This window comes from Oryza brachyantha, chromosome 9, assembly GCF_000231095.2.
Source record: "Oryza brachyantha chromosome 9, ObraRS2, whole genome shotgun sequence".
Taxonomy (NCBI): Eukaryota; Viridiplantae; Streptophyta; class Magnoliopsida; order Poales; family Poaceae; genus Oryza; species Oryza brachyantha.
In genome coordinates this window covers 7873067-7894915 of record NC_023171.2, presented here as the reverse complement: position 1 = coordinate 7894915, position 21849 = coordinate 7873067, and the positions used below count along the sequence as shown (strand labels likewise).

The following is a 21849-nucleotide window of genomic DNA, read 5'->3' as shown; positions in this document are numbered from 1 at the left end:
CATGTCCACCGTGGAAAGTCGGAGACGGTTCATTATATTAGTGGTAAGTTGGTAACAATGATGTGTTCGTGGTGAAGCTGAAACTAAGCCATTGTGACGATTTCGAGAAAGACGCTCCCGGCCGTGTTGGGCTGTGTCGATATTTAGTTGTTAGCGGACTGATGCTGTAAGTTTGATTGTACAGCTCGACATTGTTGCAACGGTTGTTATAGTTTGTGAGACTTGTATTTTTATGTTTTTTTATCATTCTTAAAAAGTATCTCGATGTATCGAGAACTTTAGTATAAATTCTTGATATCTTAAGGTACAGTGTAACACTAAAAAGTGTGATATCTTGATATACTTTTTTGAAGAATCGTAAAAAATCTTTCTAGTTTTAGTTCAGTTTTTCCCTAATTAGCCTTGGGTTTGGCCTCATTCTCTCATTAAAATAAGGCACCTTCTTCTTAATATAATTGGCATTTTTGCCCGCTTGGTTTCAGAAAACAATTACCCAGGAGGTATTTCAATGCAATGTGTATTAAAATGTCTTTAAGCATTTCTGCCTATTTAAAATCTCTTAAACTCTTCGTTACGAAATTCAAGTATTAATTTCTATCTAATATATATATATGAATATCCCACCACATATATATCTAAAAATATTTATATCTTTTATTGGAAGGATATATTGAAAAGTTTTACTAGATTGAGAAAAGTGGAGTTTCGTAAACAATGTGGTCACGTTCTTTTCTTATTATCGAATTTAAATTATTCCGGACATGTTTCCTGAGCACCTAAAACTTTCTTATCTAATATTTTAAGAGTAATTTTTTTACCTATAGTTAATTCAATCGTTCATTTGATGTGGAGTGGAAATTACCACTAGAACAAGTAATGATGCACCTGCTAAAGTGGTAATTGTGATCTCGTCAACTGTAACATCGTAGGCAAAGCAAGGAATTATTGCAGATTCTCATCCTGATTAATCGCTTGCGTTTATTCTGAATCTCGTGAGTTTTAATTGTTGCGTTCCTTCACTCACATGCACAATAGAATAACAACTGACGCTTTTCATTTGTTAAAGACAAACATATCTTCATGTTTAATAATGCAGTAGTATATTAAATGTGCAAAAGACATCTTATCTACTTATTAACAAGCCTTGCCTATTTCTGCCGACAGATGCACATATTGATACTGTTGGAGATATTTAGGAATTAGGACCATCAATTCTGGCCTAATCTGGACGTCGCTAATTTTGCTGTATGCAGCTTTTTATTTTTTGAGTTCAATCGTCTAGGGCATGTCTTGTTTAATGCTAATGATTCAATACTCCATCAGCTGGAAAATAGCTGTCCATTTTGATTCAAATGGTAGTACTTATACGATAACGCGTTACAGTTTTTTTTAGGGGTGATGGTGCTTATTAGGTTTAGGTCTTAATGCTTAGTAGTTTAGGCTAAGATCTACCGTAGGACGTTGTAGTTGGTTTCGTTTGTCTTGTTAATGATGACATGATAGTCATGCAGTCGGAGCTGCTGTGTCGCTAGACGACAAGCTTAGTAACGATGATATGGGTATTGCAAATTCAGAACTTAGATGTCACTTTCAGACAAACTCAACCACGTTGTCTCCCTTTGGGCTCCACCATTGTCTTCGGTTGGTGGTGTAGAGTTGTGTGTTGCTCATGTGCTGTGAGGGGTTTGGGCCACGAGTTTTTTCTCTTTTCTATAGCCCGCCTAGGCTTTACTCCTTTTTATTGAAATATAATTTGCAGTCATTCTGCCGGTTTAGTTTCATTGAAAAAAATTATCCCTATCCTAACCACGGACATCGTTCCACTCCTACCCTCTTAAATTCTGTCATTTAAGGTATATCTTGATCGTTTTTCTCCCCATATAATTTTTCTTCTTCCTTCTAAGTTCTAAGTGGTCATTTCTTTTGTGGATGGAATAAGATATCATTTGTTTTCCTCAAAAACTTCCATTATATATACATTAATACGTAGTAGCATGTTCCCTGGGATTTGAAGCTTAATTGTCCTAAGGACATGAACAATATTTAGACAACTTAATTTTATTGCAAATCAAGTATATAACATACAACAATTTATATACAGTATAAGCAATATTAGATTTACAAATATTATATATGGAAGGTACATATTAAGATGTCTATTAAAGTGTCTAATTGTCAATATCATTTTTCTCTCCCACACAATTAAAACACATAAAATGCTACACAATGGTATGCCGTTGGAATGGTATAGGCTGGTTCCTTGGTTAAAAAACTATAGAAGGTACATCAGGTATTAAGATGTGCATCAGCTCTAATAACTGCTCCCTCCGTTTTATAATATAAAACTTTTTGGCTCTGCATATATTCATATGAATGCTAATGATAAATTATATATATTTATCAATTGATGTATTTAGGTAAAACCAGAAAGTTTTACGATATGAAATGGAGGCAGTGGTAGATACGAGACTTATACTGTTCTAAAACGATATACAGCTCTACATCCCTTTCAATAAAATATCCTATGTGGCATCATGATGTTGGCATCATACTATTTTTCATGCCGTCTTGTAACAACAACCTCCACCACTGCTCAGTTTGCAACACGTTCATACTTCCGGTGGCGATTACTCGGCTACCACGAGGTGGCCCAGTGTTGTATTTGAGCCCATATTGAGCCTCCTGGTCGAGAAAATAAGTCAGTTTTTTTTTTTCGTTTTACAACTTCTGACTAGTATCAATATCATCTGCGCGCTCAAGTTGTTTTGACTCGAGCGTATCTAGCGAAATAATCTTCCAAAAGCAACGAAGGTCAGCTGATTGTTTGTTCGGTTACACAATCATAGTCAATGATATGATTACTAGGATTCCCCCATCAGTTGATTCCACGATGTCTCAAGACTTGGCCACATCTCATCCAGGAGAAGTTTGGCTACCTTGACACCTCCCCTCAAGGAGCACATAGGCATCGGGACAGCCCGACACCCCAAATCCACCATCATGGCGTACAGTCAAGCTCGCGTAAAGATGGCAATGGATATGTATCCACAAGGTTTTCTACCCCATACCCATAATAACTAATATTACGTACCCTCTAACGGGTGTAAGATTCTTCTCATATCCACGTACGTAGCGCTTAGGATTGGCAACGGGATTGGTCGGGATCGGGTTGGTCAAGAACGGCCCCGACCCTGACCCTGGCCCCGAAATCAAAAAACAAGGCGAAATTGTCCCCCGGCCCTAACCCCGCCGGATCCCCAGGCCCCGACGACTCCGAGTGACCATGCACAGAGAGAGCCAAAGAGAGGGATTCACCGGCGTCACCGCCGCCCAGCTATCGCGTCGTTGAGCCCTGGACTAGCCGCCAAGCCCTGAACTAGTCTCTGCGCCGCCGAACCCCAACCCTGCTCGCCCCGGATCCGTCGCCACGCTGTCGAGCCTCGGCCCAGTCGCCGCGCCGCCGAGCCCCGTCGTGCCAGGCCGCCACCGCCGCTGGTGGTGTGAGGGAGAGAGAGAGTGAGGAAGATAGGAAGGGAGAGAGAGTGTGTAATAAGGTTTTAGGGAAAACAGTTGGGCTTTTGACTGTTGGGCCTAATCTTCAAAAGTCTGATTTAGATCCTCGGGTCCCATGGGGAACCCTGCAGTTATATAAAGCTTTCCCCGCCCTGGCCCCGACCAAATCTGGGGCCCTGGCCCCGAATCCCCGCGGGGCAAAAATGTCCTCCGGCCTCGTCCCCGTGGGGGCAGGCCCTAGCCCCGCGGGGGAAATTGCCAACCCTAGTAGCGCTAACTTACCGCACTTGTAATTTTACCCAAGAATTAGATGATTATAAGCCAACTATGGAAATCATGTTATGTAACAATGAATTTAACACTAACACAAAAAGAATAAACAAATCATACAACCTTGATTCAAAATAAAGAAATTAGATAGTTTTCATACCTCTCTGTAGCACTATGATATCCTCTTAAGACTAAAAATAAAGACACTGCCAAATGGAGAGGAAGATCGATCCAAGCACAATTAGTGCAAACACGTTTAAATAGTTTGAGTTTTCACTTGACCCTTTTAATTTGTAATCCACCAAATCACAATGAACACCATGGGAGTAGGTATTACACCCCCTATTGCCTGAACCTTATACTTGTTGTGCACGTGCGTTTGCTCCACACATTGTCCATTTCACCACATTCATCTTAGCGACTTCTCCCCCCGTCACTAGGCTAAACTCAAAAGAGGGTTCACCCGATCTCCCGCTGAATGAGTTAATCCTTCGACAGACACGCACACAGCCCCACACACATCTCTAAACACATAACACCACATTCACGCACACGTGAATACGTCCTCTAACACATGCTTAAAGATATAGAAACCAATTGTACATAACTGGTCTCACTAAATTTCCTTTGAAAATCCACGCATAATATTCCTGGGCCCCTAGGATTTGAACTTTGATAAATGAAGTGATGTTACCAACGACTCTATCACCACATTGCATGTGTTTCTCCATTGGTTTGCTGATTTTTGACGCAAGCAATTGTTCATTTACTAGGTGCTAATATATCTTCGGATTTGAGCAAAAACTACCTTACTGATCTACTCCGTTCTTGTGCCGGAAATTATTTCAAATCTGAAATTCCTCGTAGAACGCCTCCGTTCGAGCAGGATACCGAAAGATATTTGCAACAATGTTCTTCGGTACATTTGCTTTCATGGTAGAAATGTCGCGTCACAAGATAAGCTAAAGGGCTCATTGGAAAAACAACGTATTCGTGAAAAAAAATTATAAATAAAACTTTTATATACATACCCTTAGATCTTAAAGCAAATACTAGAAAATGTGTTCAGATTAAAAAAATAAAATTAACTTTAAATTTAAATTTTGGCTTATAAGTGCAAGCATAAACAAAAGGATGAGATTATAAAAGTTAACTCTATATCAAATATAATTTTATTTAAAATCCATTATATAGAAGACACACTTTTACCTATAGAAACATAAGTTTAATATAGTTCTATATCAAATCCTATACTACTTTTGATGAAATCTATCACCGAATCTACTTGTTTTGCTTAAAATCATCTCAAATCTTCAACGGATGGTAGTGTTTCCGTACGGGAGTTTTTGCCTACTAATTTAAGCTGCATGATCACCCGAATTTCGGTCACTGCGGAAGCAATTTTCTCTCGTCCTCCTCTTCGTCGTCGGTGCCAAATCCCTCGCCGCCGCCGGGACGGTCTCCGCCGTCTCCGCGAGCCGCCGCCTCCCTGTCCATGGGGTAGGTGCAATACAAGAACGAGTAGACGAGGCAGCACAGCACCATGGGGACGGCGATCGCGGTGTACAGCGCCCTGGCGAGGGAGGCGGCGTTGCGCCGCTCCGTCGTCACTGCGGCGGCGCCGGCGGGGCGCGCCAGCTCGTAGCCGTACAGGCGCTCGGCGAGGAGGCCGACCACCGGGGGAGCGAACGACGCGAGCACGGCCTCGCACGTCCGGTCCAGCGCGTACACGCTCGTCCTCGACCGCGGCGGCACGATCTCCGCGAGTATCGGGCCGTTCGTCGACGAGGGGTTCCAGGAGGCCATGAGCCCCAGGGCGAACAGCGCGGCGCCGTGCTTGGCGGCGGTGGGTGGTTCGCTTGGGAGGGCGAGGAGCAGGATGGCGGCGAGGGGCACCGCCGAGCCGGAGCTGATCTGCGCGAGGACGATGCGGCCGGAGTTCTTGAACCGCCGCGCGAGTGCGTCCCCCATCTTGCCGCCGAGGAGGGCGCCCAGCGACGTGGCGACCTTGAACAGCGCCATGAGCGCCGCCGTCTCGCCGTGGGAGAACCCCACGAGCTCCAGCCACATCGCCGTGAAGGAGAGCGCTGACCAGGGGAACGAGCCGGTGAGCCCCTGCGCGACGATCACCTGGAACGACGGGACCCGCAGCACGGCCTTCGCCTCCCTCGCGAACTCCTGCAGCTGTTGCTTCACAGGCTTCGTGGTATTTGCCGGGGTCGTCGTCGACGCCGCCGCCGCGGCGTTGCCAGCGGCAAACCAGCGTATGGACACACCGACCGAGGCGCCGGCGACAGCGAGGAAGAGGAAGGCGAGCCGCCAGCCTGGTACCCCCAAGAACGAGGTGGGCGCCATGAGGAGGCCAAGGGAAGTGCCGCCCACCGTGCCGACCTTGCCCGCCACCATGAGCCACCCGAAGGCCACGCCCCTGCTCGTGCCGTCGACGGAGTCGGCGACGAAGGCGTAAATCGCCGGGATCTGCAGCGCCAGCCCGACGCCGTTCAATGCCGCCGTGACGGCCATCTGCGGGAAGGTGGTGGAGACGGCGATGAGCAAGGTGGCGGCGGCCCAGAGGAAGGCGCCGAGGGCGACGACGGTGAGGCGGTCGTGGCGCGCGGCCAGGTACGCGGCGAGCGGGTAGCAGGCGGCCTGCACGACGGAGCGGGAGAGCGCGATGGAGCCGAGCGCGGTCGGCGAGGCCTGCAGCGCGCCGCCGATCTCCCTGTACACCGCCGGGAGCAGCGCCGCGTCGGCGCGCTCCATGGCCAGCGCCGCGTACGCCAGGAGCAGCGCCGCCGCCCGCGCGCGGCTCCGGCGACGCCGCTTCTTGGCGCGCTGCTGCTGCTGCTGGTCCGGCATCGTCGTCAGCAACACGTGCTTGATCTGGGCTGGATACACTCACCCGGATGGATCGATTCTTGTGCAGCAAGTGTGCATGGGTGTGATTTTAGCGAATGAATCTTTGAAAAGCAGTAAAGCTCACTCGTTTAGTCAACAGCTAGTTGTAGCAACTGGAAATTCAGAAAGCAGCAGTTTCATGGATTTGCTGCATGTCCTGCATCTCATTCTGACGATTTTGGCGGTAAGGTCTATTCTGTTCGTAGGAATTGGACTATTTTTCTACAAATTTTCTGTAAATTCACGTGTTCTAAAGGAGCCCTAAAGTCTTGCATACTTCTGACCCTCACATTAACTAATGAGAGTTGTTAAGGGAAAAGTTCTTCAAAGTTCACTACATTTGCTTCCATTCTCTAAAGTTAGGCCGGTTTGAGTGATTTAAAATTGACGGGTTAATAAGATATGCCATTTTTATAGCTATTTGAAGGCATAAACTATGATTAAATTAGGATTTGGGGAATGAACATGGTATACTATATAGAGCAATTTTATGGTTCTTGAATAGGTACTGAGATATACTAAAATTTTAATGTAAAATTTGGATATCTCATGGGGGCGTACTAACGAAAATACAAACTCCAGAATCGGAAAAGAAGAAGGCCACGTTTCAAATTTATAGAATTTGTCAAAGAAAGTCAGATAGTACTCCTAACTCATCAATTTTAGCAATGTCAAACCGCCTAGTTTTCATCGACAAATTTGAACTTGTCTGAAACTCTGAACATCTCTCAAGTCCAGCAGGGAAGATTGCAGAGAGCAGAGCCAGCCTTCATTTCCTTCGCATGTCACAATTTCAGAGCTTCCGGCTTGACAGTAACCTTTCTGTGTCAGCATCAGCACGGCCCTCGCCTGAACCGTCGCCGCCGGCGTCGCCATTGCCATCGCCTCTCACACCGTCCTGCTCCTCGTCGTCCTCCCGCGATCCAACGAGCTCGAACCGCCTCGTGTCGCCGCCAATACGCCGTGGGAACGAGCCCTCCTCCAGCTCGACGTGCCGCAGCTCCGCCGGCAGGTCGCCGGCGGCGGCCAGCGCCTGCGTCGCGCGCGCGCGATCCCTGTCCCGCGGGTACGTGCAGTACAGGAACGAGTATATCGCGCTGCAGATCGTCATCGGGATCGCGATCGCCGCGTACAGCGCCTTCGCCAGCGACGCCGCGTTCTCCCTGTCCCTCTCGACGGCGGCGGAAGCGGCGCCACCGCTGCCATTGCCGCCGGCTGGCTTGAAGCCGTACACGTGCTGGGACAAGAAGCCGACGGCCGGTGGCGCGAACGACGCCAGGATCGACTCGAACGACCTGTCGAGTGCGTAGATGCTCGTTCTTGATTTCTCCGGCACAATCTCCGCGAAAATTGGGCTGCGCATCGTGAACACGGATCACCGATCAAACCGCGAAAGGTTCGAATTTCTTAAATTCTGTAGCAATTTTTGGATCGAAAAGCTTTGAGATGTAATGTGCCATACTTGTTAGTGGCAGCTGCATTCCATGAGATGATGAGCCCCATGACGAATAGCACGAGACAATGGGCGACGCCGGTGGACGGGTCGTCGGGGAGGGCCAGCAGCAGGACGGCGGCCAAGGGCACGGCCGATCCGGCGCTGATCTGCGACAGCACGATCCTCCCGGCGTCGGGGTACCGGCGGGCGAGGGCGTCCCCCATCTTGCCGCCGAGGAGCCCGCCGAGCGACGTGGCGACGGAGAAGACGGTGGTGAACACGGCGGTGTCCTCGTGGCTGAACCCGATGAGCTCCAGCCACATGGACATGAACGACAGCGCCGACCACGGGAACGATCCGCTCACCCCCTGCGCCACGAAGATCTGGAACGTCGGGATCCGGCACACGGCCTTCGCCTCCCCGACCAGCTCCCTGGCCTCGTCCCACGCCGACCGCCGCTTCCCGCCGCCCGGTGAGGCGCCGCTGGAGAAATGGGGGTCGACGGCGAAGAGCCAGACGAGGACGCCGACGGCGACGCTGATGGCGGCCACGAGGTGGAACGCGACGCGCCAGCCTTCGATCCCGAGGACGGTGGTCGACGCCAGCAGCAGCGCGGAGAAGCCGCCGATGATGGAGCCGATGCTGCTGGTGAGCTGCAGCCACCCGAACGCCGACCCGCGGTTGTCGTCGTCGGTGGAGTCGGCGACCAGCGACTGGACCGCCGGTATGACCAGCGCGAGGCCGATGCCATTGAGGCCTCTCGAGATCGCCACCTGCCAAGAAAAATTAACAATTTTTCCAGTTCGATGCAATGACCATAATTCTTGAAGCCTAATGAGATCAACATCAGATAAATGGCATCAACTCTCGATTTCTTCTTCTAAAGATTCAAACTTGCACTGCCAGGAATAAGGTTAGTCTTGGAAATTTTTGACCCTGGCAAATTGATGGATGACCAAAATTCAGCGAAGTCGCCATCACCATGCGTCGCTCACAATAATTAATGGTAACATGGACAGCATCAAGGACCCAAGCAAGGTACAGTGGTTGCTTAGTCAAGGGTCAAAGTGTGATTTCGACATGCTTACCAATAATCATCATTTCAACTGTGGAAAAATCGAAGCTGGCCTTGCAAATTCCATCGACTGAGTCGCTGGAAGAAGCAATGTTTCTCCACTCAAGTAATGCTCAAATTTGACATTTAATTGGCTCATTTCTTGGTAGCATTTGACATTTGGAGTAGTTTCTTAAGCAAACTAATCGTTTGTTCAAGTTTTTAGCACATGAAGATTGCAAAGAGAGCTGAGCCATCAATTAGCAGCTGGCTTTTCCTAACCAAATGGATTAAGATCGATGAACCAATCAGCAATGGCGCGCGTGTTCGAGCAGCTAATTAAGCGATTGATTGATTGATTGATTACCTGGAGGAAGGTGCCGGAGACGGCGACGAGGAAGGTGGCGGCGGCCCAGAGGAAGGCCCCCACGGCGATGACGTGCGCGCGGTTGTGGCGGGAGGCGGCGTAGGCGGCGACGGGGTAGCAGGCGGCCTGGACGGCGGAGCGGTAGAGCGTGAGCGCGCCGAGCCCCGTCGGCGTGGCGTGCAGCGCGGCGCCCACCTCCCGGTACACCGCCGGCAGCAGCGCCTCGTCGGCGCGCTCCATGATCGACGCCAGGTTCACCAGCACCAGCGTCCGCCGCTCCTCCCACGTCGCCCTCGCCGCCGCCGCCGCCGCCGCTGGGCCACCCATCCTTCCGGCCGGCCTTAGCCTCTCCACTCTTTCTCTCTCCCTTGCTTTGTTGGTCAGCTCGAGCTCGGGATGTCCGCCATTGGCAGCGACCTCGCGGCTCGCGCTCCGGCCACCGGCGATCTGGGGGTCTTCTCCCTCCTCTTCGTCCTCTTCGCGGGAATTTTATAATCTGCGTTACGACTCGTCCTTGGCGCGAGCACAGTTCTCTACTGTGAGAATGACATGTAGGGTCAGGTTCTAAGTGGGGCCCACGGGTCAGTGAGTGGCCCAAGTGGGCTAATTGTTTTTGACCGCAGGATTAGACCAGGAGCTGCGAGTTGAGCAGCGTCTGATTGGCTGGTTCTTGGTGGGCCATACATGTCAGTGTGACAGATGGCTATCTGAGTTTTGCTGCTTGGGGTACCTATCTTTCTTTTTAATATTTTTTCCCGTAACCAAATGTTTAAGGTTAACCTATTGTTCACTTGCACGTGCAACGAGGCGAGGCAGCATGGGATTAATGAACTCGCTGCTAACCTGATCTCATCATGATTCACATGACGCTGTTCTTCATATTGAGCTGAGAAATTATGCTTGTACTACTAGTTATCAGCATTTCTCGGTCTAGGCCTTTGGAGAGCTTACTGTCAACCATATGGAGCATTTCTGAAGATGAGCGTGACACTTTCTGAACTTCACGCCATCAACCTTTTTTGCTTTCCTGGTAAATCAAAATTTAAAATTTCAACCTTAAATCTGGAGTTAATTTTGAAGTTTTTATCATAGTTTATTTTTCAACATTTGCTTTTAAATCGTTAAGAACCATATATAAAAATTTTATTTATAAACTATTTTTTATTTACAAATATATTGTTTCACTTTTTTCTTCTTAGAGTACCAGCGTTGTTCCGTAGCCATCAGTCAAGTGTGCTTCAAGCTGAAACAACCTTTTCCTCTCCAAATCATTTGTTTAGCATTCAGTAGCTTTTGCAATCCAATGGCAACAATGAGAGGTTAGAATCAAACCTGTGAAGAATAGCAACTTCTACTATGGAAACAGTACAACAGTGTTGCGCTACCAAAAGGTTGGAAAAAAATGTTACAAAATACAAGTAATTACTTCGTCTGACATTCTATAGCACTATCAGAACTTATCCCAACATTATCAGAAAGATCTCCATTCTACAATTTCTACATTAATGGCAAGTGAGAACATAAGTTGTGCCCAGAATGGACACCGTAGAGTTCAGAACATTTGCCTGATAAATTGCTAAACATAAAGCCCTCTTTGTTATGATTCCCTGTTTGCCAATAGTCTTGCAGTGTCCTTTTCAGTCTCTGATAAATCCTTGACACCGTTGGTCACTTCAATTGTAGCTCTTTCACCATCACTAGCTGAGTCAAAAACCTGAAAACGACAGTCGCCTTCTTCCAAACAAGAACTCTCCTTCTCCATCTGCTGCAGTTCAGATTCTATCAGAGATTGCATACGTGCACGCTCTCTGTCCCGAGGATAACTGCAGTACAGGAACGAGTATATGGAGGTGCAGATCGTAAATGGTATCGCAATAGCTGTGTACAATGCCTTGGCCAAAGATGCAGCATTTTGCCTGTCTAACTGAACACTCTTTCCTTTGTCATCTGGCCTGAACCCATACACGCGCTGGGCTAAGATGCCAACGATAGGGGGAGCGAAGGATGACAGCACAGACTCGAAAGACCTGTCAAGAGCGTAGATGCTTGTTCTTGATTTCTCAGGAACTATCTCTGCAAAAATAGGGCTGCAAGACCAGCAAGAGGTGTAAACATTAACAGTGCAGCACTTGGTAGAGCAAATGTAAACTTAAGAGCAATTTTACAGTACTTGAGAAGGTACCATGAGGTACCTAGATATTAGGAGGTACCAAATTTTATACTAAAATTTTGGTATCTCTCAGTATTTACTTAAGGACTATAAAATTACTCTAAACTTAAACAAAAATATACAACAAATATTTTGATTTTTTTTCATCATCATATAGAAAAAAACAAACAATATGTGTGAGAAGAAATGACATACAAGTTTGTAGCAGGACCATTCCAAGAGATAAATACGCCCATGATGAACAGCACAATGCCATAGGCAATTCCGTTGGATGGATCATCAGGGAGCCCCAGAAGTAGCACCGCAGCTAGAGGCACAGCTGAACCAGCACTGATCTGCGACAGAACAATCCTACCAGCATTGGGATATCGCACAGCCAGGAAATCACCCATCTTACCCCCAAGAAGACCACCAAATGAGCTTGCAACCCAGAATATCGTCATCAGAAAAGCGGTGTCTTTGTGGCTGAATCCAATAAGCTCAAGCCACATGGATGCAAAAGAAAGTGCTGACCATGGGAATGTGCCACTGACTCCCTGAGCCACGAAAATTTGGAACGTTGGGATCTGAACCACAAACTTGGCCTCCCTGATCATTTCATCAACCACTTGCCAGGCAGACTGCTTACTGACCAGCCTATCACACGTTGCAGCACTGCTCGTCGGACAGTGAGGATCCACAGCAAAGAACCAGTTCAGAATCCCTACAAAAACACTGATGATCGCCACGAGATGGAAGGCGATGCGCCATCCGTCGATACCGAAGACCGTGGTCTGCGCCAGAAGCAGACCAACGAAACCCCCCGAGATGAGGCCTAAGCTGCTGGCGAGTTGCAACCATCCGAAAGCTGATCCACGCGTTCCGTCGTCAGTGGAATCGGCGACCAATGACTGGATTGATGGTACCACCAGAGCAAGGCCAATGCCGTTCAGACCCCTTGCGATTGCTACCTGTGATGATAAGTGCCGCTGTAAGCTTTCAATTGTAATGATCCAAAGAATACAATTTTGCTGGTTACCACAAAAGAGAGTGAGTCATTGCCAAATATTTTCGATTAGCCACATAGTTGGTGAGCATGTCATGTATCACGATAGCAATATAAATGAGAACTAACAGCCTTAATTTTATTGGAATCGAAATACGCCTGAAGATCAACATATTTATATGAAGTCATGAGAAAAGTATAGCATTGACAATGATAGTAATCTTGATAAGAATTTCACCGATTGTAGATAGCCACCTGGCTACTCCTAAGTTATTGGGCAATGGGGAGCAATCGATTATTTGACATTTTGGCTCACTATTATTGACTCAGATGATCCGATATGTCATACTCACGAATATATGCGTAAACAATTGGTCAACGAAGAAAGCGTCGAATCATCAATTTTATCACCAATGGGAGACCCTATATTGAACATTTCAATAACCCCAATTCGTGCAATTTAAACAGAATCTAAGTGCAGTCCCTTTTCTTTGGTCGTAAATTAAGCTTCTTTAGCCCATAAACACAAAAGATAATCAAAATCCTGCAAAAGGGAAAAATAGTACGGTACTACACGCTAGGTTTTGCTGTGACCTCTGTCTCCGCGTCATCGCCGCTACCTCGCCTTCACCATAGATGGCGCGGGAGCTGGCGGCCGTGCCGTCCCCGGAGAAGCCGGGCCATGAGACAGACTGCGGCGCGCCCTTCCGCCGGGCAATATCCCCGCACCACCCCCTCGCCACCACCGAATCCGTGCGGCGCTGCGGCGTACGTGCGGGCGATGATGCGCGGCGCCTCCCATCAACGGATCCCCCTCGCACGGCGCCGCCTCCTCGGCCGCATCGCACACCGGCGGGCGGCGGCGGCACGGGGATGTGGAAGCAGTGAGGCCGGGTGCGAGACAAGAGCCCATGGGCTGGGCTTTATATTCATATGAAATCGGCCCGAATTCAAATTTTAAATCCAATCCTACGAATAGCTTCACAAAAACCATTGCCCCAAAATTTATACCGATGAATCCATCTCAACTCTCAAGCAAATTTGCTCTTGATAACCGAAAAATTATACGGTTTGCTCAAACTGGTGCGATGAATTGCAGTCATGGACACCCATCAGTTTTGAGCAGAGATCTAAACGCATCCAGCAAGCGGAAGCAGAAAATGATTAGAGAGCAGGGACGCACGCGAAATCCAACATAACTAGCGAATTAAACCAGCTGTTTACCTGGGCGAAGGTGTCGGAGACGGCGACGAAGAAGGTGGCGGCGGCCCAGAGGAAGGCCCCCACGGCGATGACGTGCGCGCGATTGTGGCGCGCGGCGGCGTAGGCGGCGAGCGGGTAGCAGGTGGCCTGCACGACGGAGCGGCACAGCGTGAGGGCCCCCAGCCCCGTCGGCGTGGCGTGCAGCGCGGCCCCCACCTCCCGGTACACCGCCGGCAGCAGTGCCTCGTCGGCGCGTTCCATGATGGACGCCAGGTTCACCAGCACCAGCGTCCGCCGCCGCCGCCGCTCCCTCTCCATGTCCACCTGATCCACCTCCACCTCCACCTCCACCACCGGCCGCTGCTGCTGCTGCTGCCCCATCATCCCCGGCCTCACTTCCTTCGTCGTGCCGTGCGGTGTCGGGTCCAAGAAATCTCTCGTCGTCTCCGGCACGCCGGCATTAGTACTTCTGCCGCTCCGGCGATCCAGGGTCTCCGCCTCTCTCAAATTCGCGGGAAATTTAATATTCTGAGTTGTTTTCCTTTCTTACGCGGGATATTCTCAGACTCTTCGTGCTAGTCTCCATGACGGGTGGGCGCCACTTAAGCGTGGGTCCACTTGGCAGTGACGTTTAGGAGGTGACTGTATAGTCTGGAGGTGGGGGTGGAGAGATGCTCACGAGGTGAGCTGGTGGGACCCACGCAAATAGGAGCACGCAGTTTATGTACTTGGAATCTTTGAGGCGAGATGGTTGGGGGCTTCCCATTGGCGTATCTCATGGGGCCCAGTTTATGTACAATTGGAGGTGACTTGGGTATAGATGGCTGTTCAAAGCATGCTCTTTACTTCTCTCTGTTTTGCTTTGACTAAAAATATAATGACAATACGTGCGATCAATTGTATGACTAAAAACATGCATGGAGCCGTTGATCAATTTAGTCATATAACTTGGTCATACGCATAACAATTTCCAAATATAATGCACTAATGTCGTCGATTCATTTATCCGTTTGATTTTTGGTTGGCGCTTGATCATTTATCCCATTTAAAATTTTTATGTAAACATATAAAATTATAATTCGAATTTAAAGGTATTATGAGAAATAAAAGTAATTAATAATCATGTGAAGTTTTTAAATAAGATAAATGATGAAATATATATCTAAAAATTAATGTTGTTGAATAAAAAAACGGAGTTATTACTTAGATGTGTTTCTGTTTTTTTTTACTGACACTTTGGTTTCGTCATGAGTATCTTATGCTTTTGACAGCATCTCCAGCATGGCAACACCAATCACATAAGCGTTTTGACTCTGAGCATATCCTCCGATCCACTCTAGCCATTTTGTATAAGTGCAAATATAATGTATATAGTTTAGTAAGTACCACATTCGTCCCAAAATATTAAAATATAATACTAAATGCGATATATCATAGTACTATTAATATGAACAGACGTAGAAAGATATCACATCCAGTTCTATGTTTCTGTATTTTATACAGAGGAAGCAATTAGTACAGGTAAATTCATTAACAATAGGTAACCGTTGCTAAATTTGATATAACGTAGATTGGCAGAAGGGGGGAGTACCATTAGGGCCACATTTTAATAAAAGAAAACAAGAGAGATATTTGGTAGAGGATAAATACCGGGTAGAGTGAGAGAGGTTTTACTGTCAGTTTAGTTCTGGTTACCTAGACTGTGTTATTTTTGTTAGATAATGATGAAACAAAAAATTATCTGATTTTTTAATTGTTATTTTATGATATAATCAATCAAATTAACTACAGTAAAGTAAAAAATCTATTATATATATATAATCTATTATATATATATATATATATATATACACAGAGAGAGAGACACCTTTTAATATGTTGAAAAGCATGCACGCTTTAATAGTAGTGACGGTGACGGTGGATGGACGGAGGATAAAGAGCCGGTTGAATTAGGTCTACCAATGAGTTAGGATGAAATGAATTAAATGTGTTTGTTTTTAATTTGGATTGTCTTTAGTTAGGTGTAAATGGATTGCTACTTCAAATGCTTTGGATTGGATTAGATTGGGTTATAGAGATAAATATAATGTTACAGACCAGATTTAGTTAGGTGATTTTAAGTTCTAAATGGATTTGGCCCATAAAGCACAAATGGATCTTTTAATTGGATAACCAATGGATAAGAAAATAGATATATGTGGGACTTACATGTAGAAATTGATTAAAATTTACACAAAGCTGCTCTCATGCATAATAAATCATCTCACCAAATTTTAGTCAAATTTAATAAATTTTTATAGTGTGAATGCAAGTTTTAAAATTTTAGGTCCAAGTTTATACATACTAAATGAGTACATCCATTCTGCTGTAGTGGATTGGATCCATTTTAACTAAATGATTTGGTATGGATTGAGCTAAAATTGAAGTTGGTTTGGTTTGGATTGGTCCCAGTGGATAATAATTGGTATGGTTTGGTTTGGTAAACTATTTTATGAAGAGATAAGATAGATTGGAGTGAATTCTGATTAGATTGAAATTCATTAGTGCATCTCCAAGAGACTAGTCAAAATTTACCTCTCCAAATCCTAATTTAGCTATTCATGTCAAAAAGATTTCATAGCCAAATTGATATGCACTTCAACAGACTAACAAACGTATGGGTCCAGCCAGATTTGGCTATTGAGATGAGGTGAGAGAGACTAGCTAGATTTGACTATTACGGAAAAAATTAGTCATTCTAACGACCTACTAGGTTAGATAGCTCTTTCATTGGAGATTTTTTTTTCACACGGTAGCGCCACTAGTTCTATGAAAGTATAGCATCCATTAGCAGCTAATTTGACCAGCTCGTTCCAGATATCGTCTTAGATGCAACGGGCAAACGGATTTTCAAAAAGACAATAAGAAAAAACATCAGTTATATATTGAATTCAGTTCTAATTTAAAATCTAGCTCAGTACAAAGTTGCATGGAAAATATCCACTGATACTACTTTCTATTCTATTCCAAAGAAGGTAACGATGATAGGAGCGAATCTGCCGTGCATTCATCAACTTTATTGTTTCAAAATAGTTCTTTATATTGGTTCTGTTATTTTCATATGAAAAACAAGTTTCAAACAAGAATACAATAATATAATTTATATTTCTTCATAGCAAAACGCATATACAGTATATTATAAAAGTCACAAGGCCATTGAAAAGCTGTTCCAAAAACTATTAAAATACAACAGAAAGTAATTGCTTTGCACGGCATTCTACGGCTCCAACTTTAATGGAAGTATTGTACCTGTCTGAGAAGATCAAAATCATCGTGCAATCGTGCTGTACATAAGGACTTCTCCGAACAGATCCCCCAATGTGTACAACTGCTAAATGGCTAAATCAGAAGATAAGCTGTCAAAAACGGACACTGAGAATTCAGAACATTTGTCTAAATTGCTAAAATAAAGTTCTACTTTGTTTTTGGGGTTCCATATCTGCCCATAGTTTTGCAGTATCCTTTTCAGTCTCAGGTAAATCCTTCACATCACAGTCCAGTTCAATTGAAGCTATTTCACCATCATTAGCCGACTCAAAAAAAAAAACCTGGAAACGACAATCCCCGTCTTACAAAAAAAAAAAACTTCGAAAATACAGCAAGATTATATATCACAAAAGATCAACTCTTTGGTGCATTTTACTTGTAGGATTATACTACTAGTAAAAAAATAATATTTTTATAATTTATTAATTACTTCATTAGCAATATTTCGTAATATTGTTTTTTACATAAAGATCATAATAAAAAGGTCGATATTACCCCTTTAAAATTCTACTACACCTAATATTATTGGTAGTATAATTTAATCATAACTATCGGATAAAAATAGATTAACGGTATAAATTAAATTTTACTACCAGTAAAATACACCGGAGTTCGCCCCAAATGTTTCTAACCTTTTTTTTTTAGAACAAAATGTTCAACCTGATTCACTCCGTCGTCACCTGGCACTGCCACCCTGTTCAACCTGGTAACGTACGCATCAACGCTCTCTCATCGTCCTCATCATCATCACCGGACTCTTCCTCACCGTACTCCTCCACATCGATCACGGTGGCGGCGTCGTCCTTCCTTCCTGCAGCATACCCCACCGCCGCCGCTGCTGCTCCTGCCCGGTGGCGCCGCTCCAGCTCGATCAGCTGCAGCTCCGACGCGATCAGGGCGTCCATCCTCGCCCTCTCCCTGTCGCGAGGGTAGGCGCCGTAGAGCAGGGAGTAGATGAAGCAGCACAGCAGCATGGGGACGGCGATCGCGGCGTAGAGGGCCTTGGCGAGGGCGGAGGCGTTCTCCCTGTCCCTCACGACGCTGCTGCTCGCTCCTCCGCCTCCGCCTCCAGCTCCGTCGGCGATCGGGCTGTAGCCGTAGGCGTGCTCGGCCAAGAACCCGACCAGCGGCGGTGCGAACGAGGCTAGCACCGACTCGAAGGAGCGGTCCAGCGCGTATATGCTTGTCCTTGATCTCTCAGGAACAATCTCCGCAAATATAGGGCTGCACATGAAAAAGGCTTTGTTATGGCCATGGTGAAATAAAATTCATAGACGGTTAGTGGTCTCAGTGATGTGTGCTAGTTTAATTATTGCAAATTAAGGGGGTGATTGTTTAGAAAAATACAAGCGACATATTTATAAATAAAAAAACAGTTTTTTTACTATCCTTTAAAAAATACGTCAAGATACACACTTAAAAGTGTAAAAGATACAGTACCTCGATGTACCATAAAAATTTATAAAATATGTCAAATCGGCAAAAGTGTCAAACACCATGTCAAGATCCAAACGTAGCTATGTTTTGCAATGGAGGGGCTATGTGGGTTAGTACGGTTTTAGTCTTCATTTTGAGGACATAACTGAACAGATAAACGATGACCATCTACTCACTTGTTGGTAGCAGGACCATTCCAGGAGATGCTTAGCCCCATGACAAACATGACAAATCCATGCAGGAAGCCGGAAGAGGAGTCATCAGGCAACCCCAGCAGCAACACAGCTGCAAGCGGAATCGCCGAAGCCGAGCTGATCTGAGACAGAGCTATCCGGCCGGAATTCGGATACCGGACAGCCAGATGATCCCCCATCTTCCCGCCCAGAAGCCCTCCCAGCGAGCTCGCCACCGCGAACGCCGTCGTGAGCAGCCCGGTCATGGCGTGCGTGTATCCCATCAGCTCCAGCCACATCGGCGCGAACGACAGCGCCGACCATGGGAACGACCCCGTGACACCCTGCGCCACGATGATCTGGAACGAGGGTATCCCCACCACGGCCCTGGCCTCCACGGCCAGGTCCTTCATCTCCTCCCATGGCGGCGGCCTACGACGCTGCTCCGTTCTTCGCTGATGGTCATCGTCGTACTGTTGCTGCTGGACGCCGCCGGAATGAGGGTCCACCGCGAAGGCGCCGACCATGGCGCCGACGGCCACGCTGATGAGGGCAACGACGTGGAACGCGACGCGCCAGCCGGCGACGCCCATGACCGTCGTGGACGCGAGCGTGAGGGAGAACAGCCCGCCGATCACCGAGCCGAGGTTCCCCGTGAGCTGGAGCCACCCGAAGGCAGAGCCGCGGGTGCTGTCGTCGCTGCAGTCCGCCACTAGGGATTGGATCGCTGGAGTGACCAGTGCTAGGCCAACGCCGTTCAGGCCCCTTGCTACTGCCACCTGCTTAAATCAAGAATTTATCAGCTAAACATGTTTTTCGAGTAGAATCTCTCCCATTTTAATGATAATATTGTATTATTAGTAGAACTGATCTTAACAATTAATTAAAAAAATATTTTTACTTTGTTAATTAATTGATTAGCAATATTTTGTAATTTTGTTTTTTAATAAAGATCAAAAAAAGACGATATTACCCTTTTAGTACTATAATTTAATCACATTCGTCTAATAAAAATCAATAGATTAAATTCTATTGCTAGTAGAATAGACGAATACAGACCCTCAAGTATGGTTTAGTTAAAAGAGCGTCGTCAAACAAAATTTGAGCGCATAAAGAAACTGGTGCAGTTAAACACTGGTGCAGTTAAACATACATAACACGATAGCAACGTTAAACCGTGCATTTATATTGAAACCAACATTTAACTTCTGGTTTGAAAGAACTTATTTTGACAGGTGACAAGTCCATTTTTTTTAGAAACAGGCTCATTTTCTTAGTGGAATGAACATCTGCAACCAACTGGACTATTCTGGGAATCAACGAGAGGTTCATATATCAAACAAATATTCAATTCTGAATGGAAAGAAATCAAAACATTACTGCCATCGATACGGCAGATATTCGATTTAAAAAATGGATTTTACGGCTAGCGCACCTTGCTTATTTGGCTATTAATTCGGGTACTCCTTTCTAGATGCGAGTATGCATCGACCGTAAAAAAATCGCTGGGAATCTGAAACGCGACGATTTAAAAACTTGTTTACATTAACACGAACTTGGCCGAAACATTTCAAATTTCACAGCAACGTAGAGGAAAAGGCAGAGCAGACAGGAAGTTAAAACTGAGGTTTCATCCGCTTTTAGCAATAAAGCACAACGAAAGCGAAGTCACTGAAATTTTGTGCGGACAAACCAAACTACCCAACCTAAGAATATACCCACGATGATCCAGTGTATAATATCAAAAGTTCGATCAAATTTTGCCAAGTCACCGAAGTTCGATCAAAATTTGAGGTGAAATACCACCAAATACCACCAAATACCACCAAAAAAACAGAATGATCACAAGAATTTGAGAAGATAATAAGATATATTTTCCATCAAGTCGACTGGAAGAAGTAGAGATGGGGTTTTTATTCGGACCTGGGCGAAGGTGTCGGAGACGGCGACGAGGAAGGTGGCGGCGGCCCAGAGGAAGGACCCGGCGGCGACGACGTGCGCGCGGTTGTACCGCACGGCGGCGTAGGCGGCGAGCGGGTAGCACGCCGCCTGCACGAAGGAGCGGCACAGCGTGAGCGCGCCGAGCCCCATGGGCGTGGCGTGCAGCGCCGCGCCCACCTCCCTGTACACCGCCGGCAGCAGCGCCTCGTCCGCCCTCTCCATGATCGCCGCCAGGTTCACCAGCGCCAGCGTCCTCCTCGCCGCCTCCATGTCCCCCATCCGCCTCCGCCTCCGCCTCCCTTCGCCGCACGAATCACCGGTGATCCCCCCCTCCTCCCCGGCGCGGCCGTGAGATTTTTTCTTTTTCGCGGAAATGGTCTCTCTGAATTCTGAAATGGAGACGCGCGACGGCGCGAGGAAGACTGAGGAGGCAGCGCCGACGCGATCTCCACCGTTCGTTTCTCATCCAGCGGCCGGGTCCCGACGCGTTGACCATTGACTCCTCCTGGGACGAGGAGCTGACGTCAGCGCGCGGCCCGGACATCTCCTCCCGCGCCGCCACGTGTCCCGGAGGCATGGGACGGCATATCGTCGAAGCATATCCGACGCGTGGAGCTAGCGGGCCCCACTTCCAGCCGACCAGAACCAGATCGCCGCCACCGTCGGGCTCGTGGGCTGGCTAAGCCCAGTGGTACGAGGAAGCTTTCGGCCCAGTAACAAACATGGGCCTTCTCCTTTTTCCTCTTCGATTCTCCCACTGAGGCCCAGGTGGTACGTGTGCTCTGCGCGATGGGCCCCAGTTGCCTTCATGGATTGGTGGTGGGCCCGCTCGCATAATGGCAGGGCTGGTAAAAAGCGTGCGCTTTTGGACCTCCAGGTGGGCCCAGCCCAATATGGGGCCAACGTAGAATCGTCTTTGGATCGTGGACTCCAACCCCTTTTCTTCTTTTTACTACGGAGTAGTATTTTTTTTTTCTCTCGAGCAGTTGTTTGCTTGGGTGTAGGCCACTTACTGGTAGTAACACTGAGGTGTTTTACGTAAAGCCGGGGAGATGCAATGATTATGTGGTTCGGTGATTGGACATTTTGGACGTTCA

General features: G+C 46.8%; 4 protein-coding genes across 4 annotated transcripts; all 4 read right to left on the bottom strand.

The window, feature by feature from the left end:
* Nucleotides 1-4977: 4977 nt before the first annotated feature.
* LOC102710437 lies at nucleotides 4978-6642 on the bottom strand. The gene has a single exon (XM_040527324.1). It carries the CDS (start codon nucleotides 6640-6642, stop codon nucleotides 5170-5172), a length of 1473 nt encoding a protein of 490 aa, XP_040383258.1. The 3' UTR covers nucleotides 4978-5169.
* Nucleotides 6643-7183: 541 nt separating this feature from the next.
* LOC102710152 lies at nucleotides 7184-9946 on the bottom strand. Its single transcript, XM_040527625.1, has 3 exons — nucleotides 9538-9946; nucleotides 8144-8889; nucleotides 7184-8036 (listed from the first exon to the last, which is right to left on the bottom strand). The coding sequence occupies exons 1-3, from the start codon at nucleotides 9862-9864 to the stop codon at nucleotides 7475-7477; spliced, it is 1635 nt and encodes a 544-aa protein (XP_040383559.1). The 5' UTR covers nucleotides 9865-9946; the 3' UTR covers nucleotides 7184-7474.
* Nucleotides 9947-10849: 903 nt separating this feature from the next.
* Nucleotides 10850-14213, bottom strand: LOC102700176. Its single transcript, XM_040527323.1, has 3 exons — nucleotides 13917-14213; nucleotides 11903-12657; nucleotides 10850-11624 (listed from the first exon to the last, which is right to left on the bottom strand). The coding sequence occupies exons 1-3, from the start codon at nucleotides 14211-14213 to the stop codon at nucleotides 11135-11137; spliced, it is 1542 nt and encodes a 513-aa protein (XP_040383257.1). The 3' UTR covers nucleotides 10850-11134.
* Nucleotides 14214-17780: 3567 nt separating this feature from the next.
* On the bottom strand, nucleotides 17781-21123 carry LOC102709873. Its single transcript, XM_040527525.1, has 3 exons — nucleotides 20735-21123; nucleotides 18815-19590; nucleotides 17781-18425 (listed from the first exon to the last, which is right to left on the bottom strand). The coding sequence occupies exons 1-3, from the start codon at nucleotides 21029-21031 to the stop codon at nucleotides 17900-17902; spliced, it is 1599 nt and encodes a 532-aa protein (XP_040383459.1). The 5' UTR covers nucleotides 21032-21123; the 3' UTR covers nucleotides 17781-17899.
* Between the last annotated feature and the right edge of the window lie 726 nt (nucleotides 21124-21849).

Excerpts from the sequence above, each read along its gene's own strand:
- LOC102710437 (XM_040527324.1), bottom strand. The coding sequence starts at position 6,642 with ATGCCGGACCAGCAGCAGCAGCAGCGCGCCAAGAAGCGGCGTCGCCGG.
- LOC102710152 (XM_040527625.1), bottom strand. The coding sequence starts at position 9,864 with ATGGGTGGCCCAGCGGCGGCGGCGGCGGCGGCGAGGGCGACGTGGGAG. Across the intron at positions 8,890-9,537 it reads TCTCCGGCACCTTCCTCCAG|GTGGCGATCTCGAGAGGCCT; the intron begins GTAATCAATCAA and ends TTTTCTTGGCAG. Across the intron at positions 8,037-8,143 it reads AATGCAGCTGCCACTAACAA|CCCAATTTTCGCGGAGATTG; the intron begins GTATGGCACATT and ends CACGATGCGCAG.
- LOC102709873 (XM_040527525.1), bottom strand. The coding sequence starts at position 21,031 with ATGGGGGACATGGAGGCGGCGAGGAGGACGCTGGCGCTGGTGAACCTG. Across the intron at positions 19,591-20,734 it reads TCTCCGACACCTTCGCCCAG|GTGGCAGTAGCAAGGGGCCT; the intron begins GTCCGAATAAAA and ends TGATTTAAGCAG. Across the intron at positions 18,426-18,814 it reads AATGGTCCTGCTACCAACAA|CCCTATATTTGCGGAGATTG; the intron begins GTGAGTAGATGG and ends TTTCATGTGCAG.
- LOC102700176 (XM_040527323.1), bottom strand. The coding sequence starts at position 14,213 with ATGGAGAGGGAGCGGCGGCGGCGGCGGACGCTGGTGCTGGTGAACCTG. Across the intron at positions 12,658-13,916 it reads TCTCCGACACCTTCGCCCAG|GTAGCAATCGCAAGGGGTCT; the intron begins GTAAACAGCTGG and ends TTATCATCACAG. Across the intron at positions 11,625-11,902 it reads AATGGTCCTGCTACAAACTT|CCCTATTTTTGCAGAGATAG; the intron begins GTATGTCATTTC and ends CTGGTCTTGCAG.